The 17,263-nt window shown below is 31.8% G+C and overlaps 1 protein-coding gene across 2 annotated transcripts in view; it reads right to left on the reverse strand.

The window, feature by feature from the left end:
- The window catches only part of FAM83B (family with sequence similarity 83 member B), a 78,837-nt gene that overhangs the window by 10,296 nt on the left and 51,278 nt on the right, over positions 1-17,263 (reverse strand). For both annotated transcript variants that reach the window (XM_039853016.1, XM_039853017.1), the window contains 2 exons: positions 3,110-3,274; positions 2,253-2,377 (listed from right to left, as the gene is read on the reverse strand). In XM_039853016.1, coding sequence (XP_039708950.1) covers positions 2,253-2,377; positions 3,110-3,274 — 290 coding nt within the window. The remainder of the gene's footprint in view (positions 1-2,252; positions 2,378-3,109; positions 3,275-17,263) is intronic.

A 17,263-nucleotide genomic window follows, 5' to 3' on the forward strand; every position in this document is an offset into this window, starting at 1 on the left:
CAATTTTGTGAATACTTTACTAAATATCTTCCAGATTTTCATATGACAATTTCAAATGAGGGTTTCCAATTAAAAAATGTGATTTACACATATCGATAAAAGATATATGTATGTGTTTTATCTCATCAATGTGTCATGATATGGCAAAACACCTGTTGTGTTTTCCTGATAAAATCATCATTATAATGAGTGAGCTGTCACACAATGTATTACTCTGGTGAATTACAGACACCAGGCCTCTCTAGAAATGCCGGGAGTTTAAATACGAAGAAATTTCATGGAAAAGAATAATTAAAGAAGAAAGCATTTTTAATTTGTCTATGAAGAAAACCATGAAGATATTAGACTATGAGAGACAAAGGATGGTTTTAACGAAAAAGAAGTAAAATTTTAACCAGTTTCTGTGAAGACTGGTTCATAACTGTTCTACCAGATCCTGTTACAATACTGTTAACAATAGGTAAGGTCCATGATAATTTGTCAGAAAAAACAAAAATGATAAGGGCTGACAACCATTAAATTTTTAAAGAAGTATATTTAAAATTAACATGAAATAATAAAAAGAATTGATGAGTTTTGATGAATTTTTATAATCTGTGGTCCTAGGTATTCCATATTCACTTCCATAAACAGCAACTTAAATTCTGCCTCTGGCTTATGATATAGATGGAAAGACAGAGTTTTTGTTGCTGCTGTTTGTTTGTTTTTCCCAACACTATTTCTAAAGTAGCTCAGATATAGTCATCTCAACGGACAGTACCTATTAATACCTAGTGACAGCAAAACAAAGTTGAGGTGAATTTATTGTTGAAGATAATCTTAAAGTTCAAGTTAAATAATAAAAGTAGAAAGCAATCATTATAATGAGATTAACTAATAAACAATAATCTATGTCAAGTGAACTCCCAATTTTAATTAAAATTTCAATTAAAATCTCTCGAAAACCAAGTGGATCTAAACAAATATATACACATATAATGAATCTTTAAAAGGACTCAATAATTTCAATCACTAGTTGTAATTTCTACTCTTAACAAATTTTCCTTTAGAATGCCAAACTACATTTTTGAAAAAGGTTCCCTTAGCTTAAAGAGAAAGTTAGCAGATAATAACAGTTAAAACAAGTTCTAAAATAACAGTTAACATTAGGGGCTTTGGATGCATTAACTCTAATTCTCATAATGACGACATGAGGTAGTTCTATGATTACCTTCATTTTACAGAGGAACAAACTAAAGTGCAGCCAAATTAAGTAACTTGCCCACAGCCTTCCACTTCAACATGTCGCCCCCTTATTGTGGACTTGAGGCAGGTTTCCCCTCACACTGTTCTGTTTACATCCACAGCTCTCCTGGCTTCTTCCCAGTCTTTAGTAATGAATCCATTCTGCCCTGGTGACCCAGCAGTACAAGTGTTTGTTGATATTTTCATCTGCCTGTTGATATAGCTTTACTGTGTATCCCATTCAGGACTGATGCCTCAAATTTATAAGAGAGTATTAGAGCAGCACTTATAACCTGCAGCCTGTCAGACCTAGATTGGGCTGCCAGTCCTGGACTGCCTATGGCCGTTAGCTGTGGGGTTTAGGCAAGTCGCTTAACCTTCTGGAACTTCAGTTTCATCATTTATAAAATGTAGATTAAAACAACTGCCTTGTAGATAAATTGTAAGGATTAGGGATGAAATACATGAAAGAGCTAAGCTAGAACAGAGTAGATACATCACCAGTGGAAGCCTCGAAAGACACAAGAGAGTAGAATCTGAGGCTGAGTGACATGTCTAGTGTCTGCCATGACATTTTTAATGGCCAGACTCTTAAATGTTTTTCTGGTAGTACTATAGTGACTAAATGGTAATTATCAGATTCTTAATAATATTAACAAATGAATTCGACAGGTTGTTCAAAATGATAAACAGCTTCTATTCTTATAAACTGCGGTTAAGTCCATAGTACCTACTGTTTTCATAAGGAGCAAAAACATTTTTTTGCATGATAGAGCTGTAGGGAACCTGAGGTATTTGTCAACTCTCTTGTTTTGGGGATGAAAAATCTGAAGCCCAAAGAAGTTATGTGATTTGCCTAATGCCTTAATGTTCTTTAGAGGCACAGACTTGAAACCCAAGTCTCTAAGCTTCCATGCAAGCGTTCTTTTTATTATTGGTTTTTAAAAAATAACAGATTACATTAAAATTTGAAACTAATAAGTCCTATACATGATTGATAATGTTGAAGGCAAACACAACGATCTTACCTGTAAGAACCGTACATAACTTTCTGGCAATCAATTAACAAAAATTTCTGTTCCAGTTTTCCATGAAATTTTGCTCCCGTTTTTGAAAGATAATCTTGGCCTTTTACTGTCCGCACTCGAATATTCTAGAATTACATGTAAGTATAAAGTAAAAATTAAGACAAGAAAGAGAATATTTTTAAAAGTAAACTATGTCAATATAAGGTCTTAGTATCAAAAAGGTATACTTAAAATGATATTTTAAAACATTTCACTATAAAAAGAAAATAGTGAAAAGCAAATTTTAAAACATTACCTTCCCCAAAAACATACTGAGAAAACAGTCACTTAATATGTATTTTGCATAACTTAAATAGGAGGTATCTTTTTACATTTACCCAGGATGGTTTCATAAATCATTTAGGGTCCTCCTGCAAGAGATCCTTTCAGGTTATAGTTACATAATATCGAAATAACTAAAAATTAAAATGTACCCTCCTTTTAAAAAGTCTAATGTAACTGAAAACACTATTGTACATGGTTGTGATAAGTAACATCTGCTGAATGCAAGAATCACTCGAGTCAGTGGTTTTGAGGTTGTGTTTGCCAAGTATAAGCATTAATGAGGACTGGCAGCAAAGTAAATTCAGAAGCTTAAGTGTTCCAGAAGCAAGAAAAGTACCATATAAAATTGGCACAAAGTTGTGTGTTTTGAATTACATTCTGAAAAGTATAAGGGGACAGTTAGGTGATCAATCATTATACTACTTTAAAAAATATATATTTTACTTTTGGAGAAATATAGCTTAACATGACTTAAATTTAACTGAGATAAAAATGGTACACAAAATATTGAGAAAAAAACATAGAATTCTTACCCTGAGACGTTGAACTTGACAACCCTGTTTTTCAGTCATGTTTAGGAAATGATTAAAGTTGGATTCATCGAGCAGAACATATACAGATATCCCTCGAGTTGATGCTTCCACTATTTCTTTAAAAATGTCCACATCTGTAAACATATCCATCACTAAAGCAATGACCTGTTAAAGAAAAGGATATCAAACAATTTTAGATACCCAACAGGGAAAGATCTAAAAATTGCTTGCTTTCAGTAAAAACTAGATAAAATAGAAAATTAAGTACACAATACATATAACTATATATACAGATATTTATGGTTTCTAAAATAGAAGATAAAATATATGTCAAAAATAAACAAATGACTATATATCGCTAAGTAATTTCATATAGCTTTAAGTCAAAGGGAATCGGCATCTCAGTAGGATGTTGAGTGAAGGTGAATCTAAATCATGGATTACAAGGTTGCCTATAGGGTAGATGGAGGGGATAGGTAGGTGAAAAGCAGAAATCTGTGCTACAAATTTACATGGGAAACATTTCTAGGGAAAAGTAAGATTTCTTGACTAGTTGTTAAGAATACAAGTCTTGGGGACCTGGGAAAAAATCTTCTAGATATAGAAATATAGCTAAGAATGGGCCAAAGATGAGAAAAAAGAGTGACTTAAATACCAGAAAATTAAATATGTGTGCCTAAAAATAGCTAAAGAGATAGAATAAGCAAAAGAAAGAAAAACTGACAGAAAAAAAAAGGCGACATAATTAAGAAGGTAAATGCTGAGAGATGATCCTAAATAACAGACCCTTAAAATGGAAAGAATCCAAGTTAACTGTTGGAAACAGAACCATTATTGACTCTGAGAAGCAATGAGAGTAAAATAATGAGGAAAGAAGGAGAAACATCATTTATTTGATTGACTACCTACTTACTATGTGTCAGACAAGAAGGACACATAGTCTTAGTGAGAGAAGACACCATATGCAGTTAACATAATAAATAGATAAATTATATAAGCAATAAGATGATAATTTTACTGGGAAAAAAATAGAGCGGGATAAGAGCAATCATGGGTTTCTGGAAATTGAGGAGAGGTCTGAAGGATTTCAGGGAGGTCCTTTGAGAAAAGGTCCTGAGAGAGTGTTCTTTGAGCAAAGACATAGAAGGAACTGAGGAAGTCATGAGTGTGGCTATATTAAGGAATTGTGTTCTAAGCAGAGGAAACCAGCAATGTAAAGACCTTATATGAGAAGCGTGCCTGGCACATTCAAGAAACAGCAAGGGGATAGTGGAAATAAAATGAGAAAGAGAAGGCATTATTAAGTCTTTAGCATTTTTTTTTAATGAATCAGATTATAAGCTGTTGAGGCTTTTAAGATGAGGTAATAATATGATCTGATTTATGTTTGAAAAGGATTGCTCTGGCTCTGTGAACAACAGTCTAACAGACTTTAAGGTCGGGAGCCAGGGTGGAATAGGGAGCCAGTTAAAACTATTGGAGCAATTCAAGTGGGAAGTGACAGTTCTGGTCCTAGCCGCCATCACTGATAAAGAGAAATGGTCACATACTAGATATCTTTGAGCCAAAAGGACTTCTGGGATTGAAGTGAACACAAGGTATTTGAGAAAAAAGAAGAAAAAAAAAAGATCCTAAATTTTTAGACTCACCAATCTAAAGAACCAAGTTGTCCTCAACTGAGACAGTGAAGAATGTAACTGCACTAAATTTAGGTAGAAGGTTAAAAAGGCAAGTTAAGCTGAGGTGTCTAGATAGCCAAATGGAATGCTGAATAGAGAGGTCTAGGCCAGAGATGTCAACTGGGTGTCCATGGTGTAGAGATGACAATTAAATCCAAGTCACAGAAAGATACTGGATAAATAGAAAAGAAGATCAAGAACTGAGCCCTGGGACAAGAAGAGGTACCAGAAAAAGAGAACAAAGAAACTAAGAGAAGATGGTATCTTGGAAGTTGAGATAAGGTCATGTATCAAAAAGGAAAGTGTGCTCAGGGGTGTTAAAACCTACTACTGCTAGGTCAGAAAACATAAGAATTATTGTATAAATTCATTAAATTTAGTAATATACAGGTCATTCATATGTTCCACAAGTATAGTTTTAGTGAAGTGATAAAAGCAAAAGTCTTATTTTCATGAAAGGGGTTTAAAAAGGAATCTTTTTAATGTATTGTTGTGTTTGATTTGCTAGAATTTTATTTAGGATTTATTTTAAAAAAATTAAAGAAGACACAAAGAAATGAAATTCTATGTTCATGGATTGGAAGAATCAACATAATAAAAATGGCCATATTCACCAAAGCAATATACAAATTTAATGCAATCCCCATCAAAATCTCAATGTCATTTTTTAAAGAAATAGAATATAAAATCATCAAATTTGTATGGGATCACAAAAAAACTTCAAATAGCCAAAGCAATCCTTGGGAGTGGGGGGAAACAAGGCCGCAGGTACCATTCTGCTCGACTTCAAATTATACTACAAAGTGACATAATCAAAACAGCATATCAGCAGAAAAGTAGACATACAGACCAAGTGAACAGAATTGAGTGCCCAGAAGTAAACCCACATATACACGGGCAAATAAATTACGACAAAGCTAAAAACATACAATGGAGAAAAGAAAGCCTCTTCGATAAATGGTGTTGGGAAAATTGGAATGCCACATGTAAAAGAGTGAAACTAGATTGTTACCTGTCATCATACACAAAAATTAACTTGAAAAAGATCAAAGACCTAAATATAAGAGCTGAAGCAATAAATTGCAAAGAAGAAAACATGGATACTAAACTCATAGACCTTAGTTTTAGAGAGGATTTTAAGAATTTGACCTCAAAGGCAAGAGAAATAAAAGCAAAAATAAATAAATGAATGAGACTATATAAAACTAAAAAGCTTCTGCACAGCAATAGAAACCATCAATAAAACAAAGAGGCAATCAACTGAATGGGAGAAGATATTTGCAAACAACATCTCTGATAAAGAGCTAATATCCAAAAATATTTAAAGAACTCATATGACTCAACAACAAAACCCCCAAACAATCCAATTAAAAAATGGGCAGAGGACCTAAACAGATTCTTTTCCCAAGAAGACATACAAAAGGCAAGAGACATATGAAAAGATACTCAACTTCACTAGTTATTAGGGAAATGCAAATCAAAACCACAATGAGATATCATCTCATACCTGTACGAATGCTATCATCAACAAAACCAGTAATAACAAGTGTTGGAGAGGTTGTGGAGAAAAAAGAATCTTCATACACTGCTAGTGGGAATGTAAACTGGTATAGCCGCTATGGAAAACAATATGAAGGTTCCTCAAAATACTTAAAACAGAATTACCATATGACTCAGCAATCCTTTTTCTGAGTATCTACCCCCCAAATTTGAAAACATTTATTCATAAAGACACATGCAATCCAATGTTCATTGCAGCTTTATTTATGGAGCCCAAGACATGGAAACAACCAAAGTGTCCTTTGTTAGATAACTGGATAGAAGATGTAGTACATATATACAATTGAATATTATGCAGCCATAAGATGAAATACTGCCATTTGCAACTGAATGGATGGATCTTGATATTATCATGCTAAGTGAAAAAAGTCAGACAGAAAAAGTTGAGAACCACATGATTTCAGTCATATGTAGAGTATAAAACTGAAAACAAGACAAACACTCATAGACACAAACAACAGTTTAGTGATTACCAGATGGAAAGGGGGGAGGGGGCAAAGTAGATAAGGGGAAAGAGGGGTCAAATATATGGTGACAGAAGATTTGACTTTGGGTGGCGAACACACAGCGCAATATACATATGATGTATTATTGAATTGTATATTGGAGACCTATATAATTTTATTAAAGAACATCACCACAATAAATTTAATAAAAAATGAGAGGAAATGGAATGACCTGGGAATAGACACATGGCCACAACAGCCAGGGTAATGTAATAGATATATCATGGATATGTTAGAAGATGAGCAAAATAATGGATAATATATTAAATCATTTTATTTTACTCTAATAAGATGTTAAAAATGGTGGAACATTCCCAAACTATGCAAGTTAATGATGACATTCGTCAAACTATTTGTGAAACCATACTCAAATTAGATTTTCTCAAGGAAGAGCAATTTTAATCATTCTAGAGGCCTCTCATGATAATTTTCTTATTTATACATGGCATGAGGTACAAGAAGAGAAACTAGTGGTAACGACCTCACTCATGTCTTATGAATATCCTTTATAACATCAAATATGTGAAAAAACCTATAAATCACATCTATGATTATTAATTAATGAGTTTACTCTGCATTAATGAGTGGTGTGACAATGTATGGGCACTGAGATGAAGAAAAGAAAATGTCCATATTACAAACTTACTTTACAGAATAACTTTTAGAAATATATCTCTGGTGTAGCCTGACACCAATTCCTTTTAACTGGAAAGGAATTTTTAAAATAAAGAAACGTTATTATACAACATGATATTTTTAAAAATATTATCAGCATATCTAAAGAATTTATTTTTAACTTGCCAGATAGTTTCATGTAACAAATTACTTGAAACTTTGGAAAAGAATAAAAACATATTGCCAGGATAAATAAAGATCTTTGTGTGAAAAAAAGTAATTAAAGTCACTCGGCCAATGGATAATTCTATGGCACACCAAAGGTAGAACAAATGGCAGTTTCTCTTGTGTGACAGATAATATACACTGGATCAGGATTCAGGAGACTAGATTGCACATCTTTGACAAGCTTATCTGATGTTAATTGAATCTGGTAGCTTATCAGGTTTTCTGGTGCCCCGAACCATCACTTGATCTGCTGGAAAATAATATAAAGTCTAAAGAAAATTTCAGTTGTGCCAAGAAAGGCAAAATAATATGCAGCTTTTTTTTTTTTAATTTTAAATGGTGGAAAGGAATAATAATTAGAAATAAGGTATGCCAAACCTGATCTGAAGGTATTATATCCCCAGTTATCTAAAAACACTATGCTTTAGAAATGACAATGACTATATATAGTCATAGAAAAATTATATACCCATTCGGAGAAGGTTTTTCTAAAGGTACATCAACTGACTGTATAAGTCAATACTGAACCAGTTACATTAAACAGTATTCAATAAACTACCATGACATTATATACTATTTAAATTCTTCTTTTGTTTCTTCATTAATTCCTGTTTTATCCTTGCTTTACACATTGAAAAAAAAGTAAATAAATACATACATTCATCAGCAACATGAGGCTTAGAAACTTTTAGAAAGATTTTGAGTCATTTTTAAGATTTGAGTGAAATGTCACATCTTTTAGTAATTTCAGAGAATCTGACTCAAGAATATTGCTTTTCACTCAGCTTCCTCACAGTAGTAAATTTTCCTAAAGTAATCAAGACAGTGGAGGTCACACTGAATTAAAATAACATAAAGACTGACAATGAATTGATAATAAGTTCATATTCATGATACAATTTAAGGCCATTCAGGAGAGTACATAATCAGTTATTAAGTAATATACTATAATAATAATTCAAAGAAAAAGACTGCTCTATGCGGACATGGTTATTAGGGGTGGGTACATAGTTGAATGAAAGAGACCAACAGGGCTTCATGGAAAAGCCTTAAATAATGAATAAAGATTATTTTCAGCCATCCAAACTGGAAGACTAGCATGGCAAAGATATAGAGACAAAGATTAGAATGGAAATGATAGTATTATTTTAATACACATTTATTGAACTAACCTACAGTTAAACACAAAGATATGCTTATGAATATGGAATATATTTAGTTAGAATTTAAACAGATTATGAAGGATCATAAAACTGTGACAGATGTTTAGATTTGATCTAGAGAGCAGTATAAATCCTGTAAAGGAAAATATCTGGTCAAAATAGTAATGGGAAAATGTGTCTGATAGCAATATTCATATTGAAAATATCTAAATTCTATTGAGTCATATTGACTGATAAAGAGTATATAGCCTTTCTTTTATTTTTTTATTGTAATGCTCATATTTATGAATGCACTAAAATACCAAAAAAAAAAAAGTGAGGTAGAAATCAGAGATAAAAAAGATGAAAAGAACTGAAAATCAATGATACATTTGATAGAAAATGTTCATCACAATGTTAATATTGAATACTTGGATTTCCTTAGAAACATGCTTTGCTATCTTCAATATTTTAATTTTTAACCCTATATTGTTTATTCCTTTGTAACCTTTTAGGATAGAAAGCTATTAGCAATATGCCTTTATATGACCTAATAAATGTAAGTATATGACTTAATAAATGTAAGTATACTTTGGGTTAATGTTCTGTAGTCACAGAACTGTCATTATCACCCTCAAAATTGAAAAATTGAATATTTTATCTTTTATGCTTCAAAATACTAAGAACATTTGAAAGGATTTGGACTTCCTTGGTAATTGACTGCATAGATATAGGAGGATTTATTTTTTCCAACAGAAGAAAAGCTAATAAGAAGTTCAAATTTAAAAAAAAAAAATGAGTAGAGCTTTGTAATAGCTATATTTATAAAAAATTGAACAAAACTAGAAAACTTTAAGCATCGAGTAATAGAAATCAAAGAAATTATCACTTAGGGAATATGTATTTCTGAGTCTGTAAAGCCTGTCAAAAGCAATGTGCTAAATGGATTTCAGAAAAAGAGAGGCTGATAATATGAATAAGTGCTTTTTGCCCTTATCCTTCTGCAGCCTAAGTAAAAATACCTATTTTGTGTCAAGTTTTATATATAATATATTATGTCCACTACAATATTATTTAGTAAGTTACAGATTTACATTATGAATACCTTTATTTTTACAGATATTTAAGTGCCTATTAGTATAAACTAATAGCTGTATCGATATATCAACTGGTTTAGTTTGCCATAAATTAAGTAATATCGAAGAAGTCACTGAAATGATTCTGAGCCTCAATGATCTCTCATATATTAAATAAACCAGAAAAGATTTTGCATATACCAGATTCTGAAATTCTATTTCAATAACTATCCATTCACTCCCAATTATCCAACAATTGAATTAAAATGTACATTGTATTTAGCTTGGAAAAATTACACCAATAAAAGTCAATAGAAGAGGTAAAGGGAAATATTTGGGCTCTGTTATGGCTTCAACATAAATTTGTAGAACTAATATGTATGTTTGACAACTCAGAAGGCATACCACATGTTATTTCCCACATTTTTTTTTTTTGCATTGTATTATATGATTGAAAGTACTTATACACCACTTTATGTATTGCATGTGTGTGTCCTCTCGAAATTCATATGTTGAAATCCTAAGCCTCAATGTGGAGGTGGGGACTCTGGGAGGTGATTAGATCATGAGAGTGGAGTCCTCATGAATGGGATTTGTGTCCTTATGAAAGAGAGCACAGAGAGCTCTCATCCCATCACCAGGTCCCCAGAGTGAGAAGATGGCTGTCTATGAACCAAAAAGGGGGTTCCCACCAGACACTGAATCTATCAGAATCTTGATCTTGGACTCTAGACCTGTGAGAAATAAATGCTTGCTGTTTAAGCCACCCAGCACATAATATTTTTCTTATAGTAACCCAATCAGATTGACGACCATAAAAATGAATTGTTTTTATCTGTCATGTTCAAGAAAAAATTTATACTTGCTCTGCACAACTAGGAATCTTTGCTTTTCAAAAATATCTTTACTCTAATTCTTTAAGGAATTAAGAGGAAAGAAAGAATAAGGAATAGGCCTAAAAGAAATTGCAAAGAAGAGCCATAGTCCTTTTACTGATTTCACAATTCATCTCTCACATATTCTCATTTCCTTAGCACTACCCAAAAAGCGACTTTTCCTGAAACTTGGCCTGGCCAGGGTCCCTAGCATGCCTCCTAAAGCCAAAGTATCAGGAGATCTAGATAGAGTAGTTAGAGTTGGAAAAAACAAGATCAGGACTTCCCAGCCTACATGATCACAGAAAGAATCCATGTTACAGAGCCTAAGAGGGAGCTCTACAGGAAGTGACACCGAGAGTCTGGGAGGAAGTGAGTGAGGGAGGGAGCACCAAAGCTGGTTCTGTTCAACCAGCAGTTATAATCCCCCTAACTTTGCGCAAAATTCAACTCTTGATGTGACAAAGGAATGTTCTTTAAAATAAAGATTTGTGCTCTATTATCATAGCACTAGAAATCCTAGTCTATTCTGTTGCTACAGAAGAATAAGAGCCACATTTTAGTCAAATTCTGGCAACATTTGAAATAATAGGAGAAAGTTAAATTTATATATTATTTAAAAGTAATAATAGACTATAATAGGAAACTATGAAGCTTTAATAATTTTTCAAAGCACATGCTATTTAGTACCCTAATACTTCAAGATATGTAGGTAAATAGTATAGGTACATAGTAACATTTCCATACTAGGAAAGAATTTATATACCAAAATATAATATTTATGTATGACTTTTTTAACTTAATCCTTAACTTTTATTATTAAAATTACCAAACATACAGAAAAGTTAAAAGAATACAATGAATATTTACACTCACTACCAATATTTTAAAATTTTGTAGTATGACTTAATTTTACATAAATGTAATAAGAGATTTGACATCAAAATTCAGAGTAAAAACAGATAAATTCATTTATTGCTAAAATTTTTACCCAGGGTTGAGGCAAAGAGTCGGGTAGATACATAAAGCAACTTGCTGAAAAAAATGATGTACTTGAGATCAAAAGCCGGTCATTAAAATTAATATACATTTCATACTTAATTCCTTAATAGCTTGCTATTAACCTTTCAATTTTGTACTAAAATTCTTTGTTCAATTGGCACTTTCACTGGTGATAGTTAAACGAAAACATTATAGAGAACATTATTATAGTATTATTTTAAAACAGTAATTTAATTAACCAAGCAAAACTACTTAAAATTGTGAAAAGAAGTTAAAATATAACAAAGAATAGATCATTAGTATATTTAAATTTTTTTCTTTGGCTTTTTTATTTTCACTAATATGAATAAATAAAATAAAATTATTTTAAACTTGGAAGGGAGACATTGGGAAGGAAATAAGTAGGAGTGGAAAATTTTTAAAAACTTGCTTTATGAAAATGCCTTTGTGAACATTTTAAGTAAAATCTCTATGTTTGACTAAAATATATTTGATCTTTCTGAATATGTGTTTTGTAATTATTGGGTTAGTTAGATCTTTTCATAATTAACTCCACATATCTTGAGTATATCTACTCTTTTATACCTAGCTTCCAAGGTATAAATTTTTGTTGAAATGAAGTGGTTACATGGTGCCTGTCCTCAAGGAGCACAGAGCTTTATGAGAGATTTGTTCATAGAATTATATACCAATGTGATACTTTGTTATAAAATTATGACCAAACTATTACAAGAGAACAACTGCTTCTAAGAATTAATGTTAGTATATACAGGAAAAGCTAGAAATTGGAACATCTGCCATGAGGTAGAGATGTTAGAGGGTTTCAGTCCTAATGTAGCGTAAATATATAAGATCCTAAAGTGGACGGTGATAGCAAAGATAAAAGGAAGGAATAGTGGTAAAGTTGTAAAGAATAATTTGACAAGACTCAGTGGCAGAATGCTTGTGGAGGACAACAAGAGGGGCTAGTCAGGAATCTTTAGGTGTGAGAGACCCAAATTACATGGAGAATTATTTTACCATTATAAGAAAACTTTTAATTCAAAAGTAGTGTTTCATTTTTATATATAAGAAAGCCCAAAATGATGTGTTAAATTATGTGCTAAAAAGTATGTTTTCGTTCCATCCATCCATCGATCCATCGACCCATCCATCCATCCATCCATCCATCCATCCATCCAGGTTTTTTAAAACCATTGACACTTAAAGCATTTTTTGGCACACAGGAAAAGTTGGGTGGACACCAAAAAAATAAAATTGGAAAAAGGTGATTCATTTGATGATATATCTCAGTGATGTCATGAGGAAGAGTTTGCTTTAGAATTGTTATACGAATGTGCTAAGACTATAGGGACGAAAAGAATGGGTAATGACTGAAAGAAATATTTTGGTTGTGTGTATGGTATAGGAAGAAGAGAAAACGGAGACAAATTAGGAGACTGTCACTGGATGCCTTTTGCACAAACTTCATGGTTGGAGGTAAAGGTTTTCTCAGGGTGTATGGTTAGTGAGGGTTCAGATTGTGGGCTTGCATGGGAATAAAAAGATTCAGATTAGCCGCTCTGAGGAATAGTAAGAAATGAATGGGTAGACTAAAGGAGTTTTGCAATGTAATGTTGAGAGCCCAATTGAGGTTAAAAGGATATAACTTTGCAGTTGACATTTAGCAAGCTTTTTGAGGATAATTCCAACAACTATAAAAAGATATTTATATAACAATTAGGGAAATTTTAATATTGACTAGATATTTAATACTCAGGTTTGGTAATTTACATTTTTTAAAAAAGTCCTTATTTTTTAGAGAGTCACACTGAAATAATTACAGATTATCGGATGCATGAGATTTTCTTTAACTTAATTCAGCAGCAGTGGAGGATATGGAGGAAATAAAATTGACCACAAGTTGATAATTATTAAAATAGGGTGGTAGGTACATGAAGATTCATTGTATTATTCTCTCTTCTTTTATATATATTTGAAAACTTCTATAACAAGATAAGTATTAAAGAAACGATCTAGACTTTCACTCTACCCATCTTCTTCCTTTTCTTCTCATTTTTTTCTATATTTATATTTTTAAGTCATATATCATTCTTGCTAATTTCCGTTTTATTTTCGTACTCATTTTTCCTAAATCACACTTCAGTGTTTTCTTTCTTCCACAAGTGTCTGTCCCTACATATCTGTATGAACCTGGGATTTGCCAATTTCTAGGGTGAACTAAGAAAGGAATATTAACTAAGAGAGAAATATTAACCTCTTTGAGTCACCAATTTCTCATCTATAAAATCAAGTAAATAACTCCTAACTCATAGTGTTGTTAGGAAAATTGAGATGATCTATATCAAACTGTTAGTGAGTGGCACATAAAGGATTGTAAACATTATAAGCACATGGCAAAGGGTCATTAAATAGTTGCTATTATTAATAAAAATGTTGGTGATAACATAGCTTGGAGATAAACTTTTTTGTTTTATTTGAGCAAAACCTTATAGTCCCCAATTTAAAGAGAGTGAAGTGTTTCATATTTCTCAAGCCATTATGATCTTAATTTATAATGCTGGCCTTCACCAAATAGTCCCCAACAATTAAAACAACAAATACAACAAAGTAGAACAAAACTTTCTATTCCTGCTTTAGGAGGCTGCATTCTTTACTTGGGCAATAATTGTCTCATTTGAATGTCAACTATAAAAATTAACCTGACATAAAAAAAATCAAACATACTGCATGGGAAAAATACCAAAAGTCCAATTTATTCAACAGTATTTTCTACTTGAATAAGAAACCTAAACGTAAACCAATTATATTAAAGTCATGAATACGAAAAGTATTCATAAATAAAAAAGGCATCTCATATTTAAGGTAACTTGTTCCTATGTCTTTATCCTAAAGTCAAATTACATATATTTAATCTCCTATTAATTTAACTACTATTCCTCTTTTCTCTCTTGGATAATTTTCACACTTCTAGTTCCTATAAATTGAGTATTATTTTTTCACTTTGATGCCTAAAGTTGAAAGACAGCATACCTTTAGTGGTACGTGCAGTCATTCTAAAAGCTAAGAGATACGGGAAATAATTTTCAGTGAACCATCAAGCTAAATTAAAATACTTTAGCCATATTACTTAGAATAGTTCCTGAATAATCCCTTCCCACACTTTAGGTTTCTTAAGTTTTAAAGACCTAATGATGGTCATACTATACAGATAAATAATATAACTCAAAAAACAACTGTTTTTCAGTTGGGCTAGTAATAAAACACAGATTTCATATTTTAGTAGCAGTTATTTTATTTTCAAGTCTCTAATATTATGATTAAAATCTCATTAAAATTTTCATTTTCTCTGCCTGGAAAATAATAAAACATAATTAATTTACTTTCCTAAAGTATGTCATAAGAAGGAACTTGCCAGTGTTCTGGGTAGAAAGTCTGTTTCTGATCATTACATATTTTACATCTGAAAATTAAGGTTTTTTTTAAAAAATTGAGACTGCTTTTATTAAAAGCTGAAATAACATTTAGTCCAACTATTTTGATTAGGTTAAACCAAATTGTTTTGTCTGTAAAATTAAGAAAGTTCGATATCCTTATATATCACCTGATTGATATTCTACATAAATGTTATTTAAAAAATAAAATTTGTTCCATAAAATATATCTTCAAGCAACCAGTTAAGTTGTAAATATATGGAAAATGGAAGTCAATGATTAAAGAAGAGAAATAAAATGAGATGAAAAGAGGGAAAAACTATACAAAAATTCTCTTGGAATAATACATTAAATTTGGTTACTATATCAAATTTATAAAAAGGCATTATAAAACTCACTTAAGCTCCAAGTATTTTCTAAGGCCAAATAATGTCATCTTTTATTTATAAGGACATAAATAATATTATAAAGGTACTATCATTCTAACAAAATTCAAGTTGGAGTTTCAATATGGGCAAGTGAAATATTTTTGAAACAATTTAAATATGCCTGTAATTTAGATTTCTTGAGACTTCCTAGTTGTAAATAGATTAAATGACAAAATTACACCAGATAGGCATTAAAATATTCAGATAACCATAGCAATGGAAAACACTGTCCAAATCATTAAAATGTAAAGCAATTTAATAAGAAATCTAACTTTAAGTTTTTATTATTGAGCTGATCAAATGCAACAATAAGTCTGCTAAATGATAAGGGGTTCAAAGTAATTGTCCTCTGAGAGGGTTTTGTAAAAGGGTTATACAAAACACTCTGGTGAATTTAAATATCTGATAAGATGTTAACACTTTCCATATCATATTTAATTTTAAACTAAATTACAATTCTGAGCATCTAGAAAAGAATTCCAACCCTACTTCTTCAGATAGTCTAATTATCCAATCACAAGATTATCTCACTGTTTTTTTTTTAAGACTTAGTGTTAGATTGACATTTTTTACATTAAACTCAAATTTCCTAAGTAAAATTTAGGAGCATTTCTTTCAATTCTAGTATCTGAATCAAAAAATAAACAAGTGGTTAGTAACATTCTTATGACATGGAAACAATTTATGAAGTATTTTTTCTGTTATAAACACATAGTCTGTCTTGTTCTTTCTATACCTAGAGGAAAAATTACAAAAAAACAGAGGAGAAAAAAACAGCAATAATTTCACAACCAGGGACAATGGCATTTTCCTTTCATTTTAGTATATGCAAATTTTAAACAGAAATCATATTTACATGTCGTATGCTGTACACTTATCATTATAGAACATTCTCCTATTAATAAAACTGTCATAATATCACATGTTTGAAAAAGCTAGTTCTACAGAGTGAAGAGTGTAGTGTGGACACAGAAAGACCAGCCAGAAATCTGCTGTAGAAGTCCTGAAACTTAATTGGCAAAGGTGATTATATCATTCAGTGTTCTCGTGGGAAAAAAGAATTTCCCTAAGAGTTTTCAATGTTGATAAATTTATGAAAAGACTATTTACAGAAGTGTGAGCATGATTAATGGAACCAGCAAGGGAGAAAGAACCCTGGTACTTAATCAGGGAGGGAGCAAGGAAAAAAATACATAGAAAATGAACTTCTCTCCTTCCTATGTTCGCTTTCCTGCTGGCACCTCCCACTGGTCAACCTCCCCACCACTGAGAAGAAGGGCAGCAAGAAAAGCCAGGTGATGCAGTCTATTGCATCAGCCTCTGAATACCATAGAAAGAGAGAGTGGAAAATAGAACTGGTAGGAATGGGAATAGAAAATAATGTGCTTAGGGATACAGAAGAGGCTAGATATCAGAGATATTAGAAACTAGGTGGCAAAGATAAGATGTGACATTCATTTGGACAGTAGGGTATATGAGGAGATAGTACTTTGGATAACTTCCAGATTCCTGGATAGTGTGATTGAGTGATCAGTGTTACCAATGACATAGATGGGAGTTTGAGTTTCGCTCTGGGTCTCTTGAGTTTCAACCACTTATAACGCAGCTA

The sequence above is a fragment of the Pteropus medius genome, unplaced genomic scaffold (genome assembly GCF_902729225.1).
Source record: "Pteropus medius unplaced genomic scaffold, Ma_sr-lr_union100, whole genome shotgun sequence".
NCBI classification, from domain to species: domain Eukaryota; kingdom Metazoa; phylum Chordata; class Mammalia; order Chiroptera; family Pteropodidae; genus Pteropus; species Pteropus medius.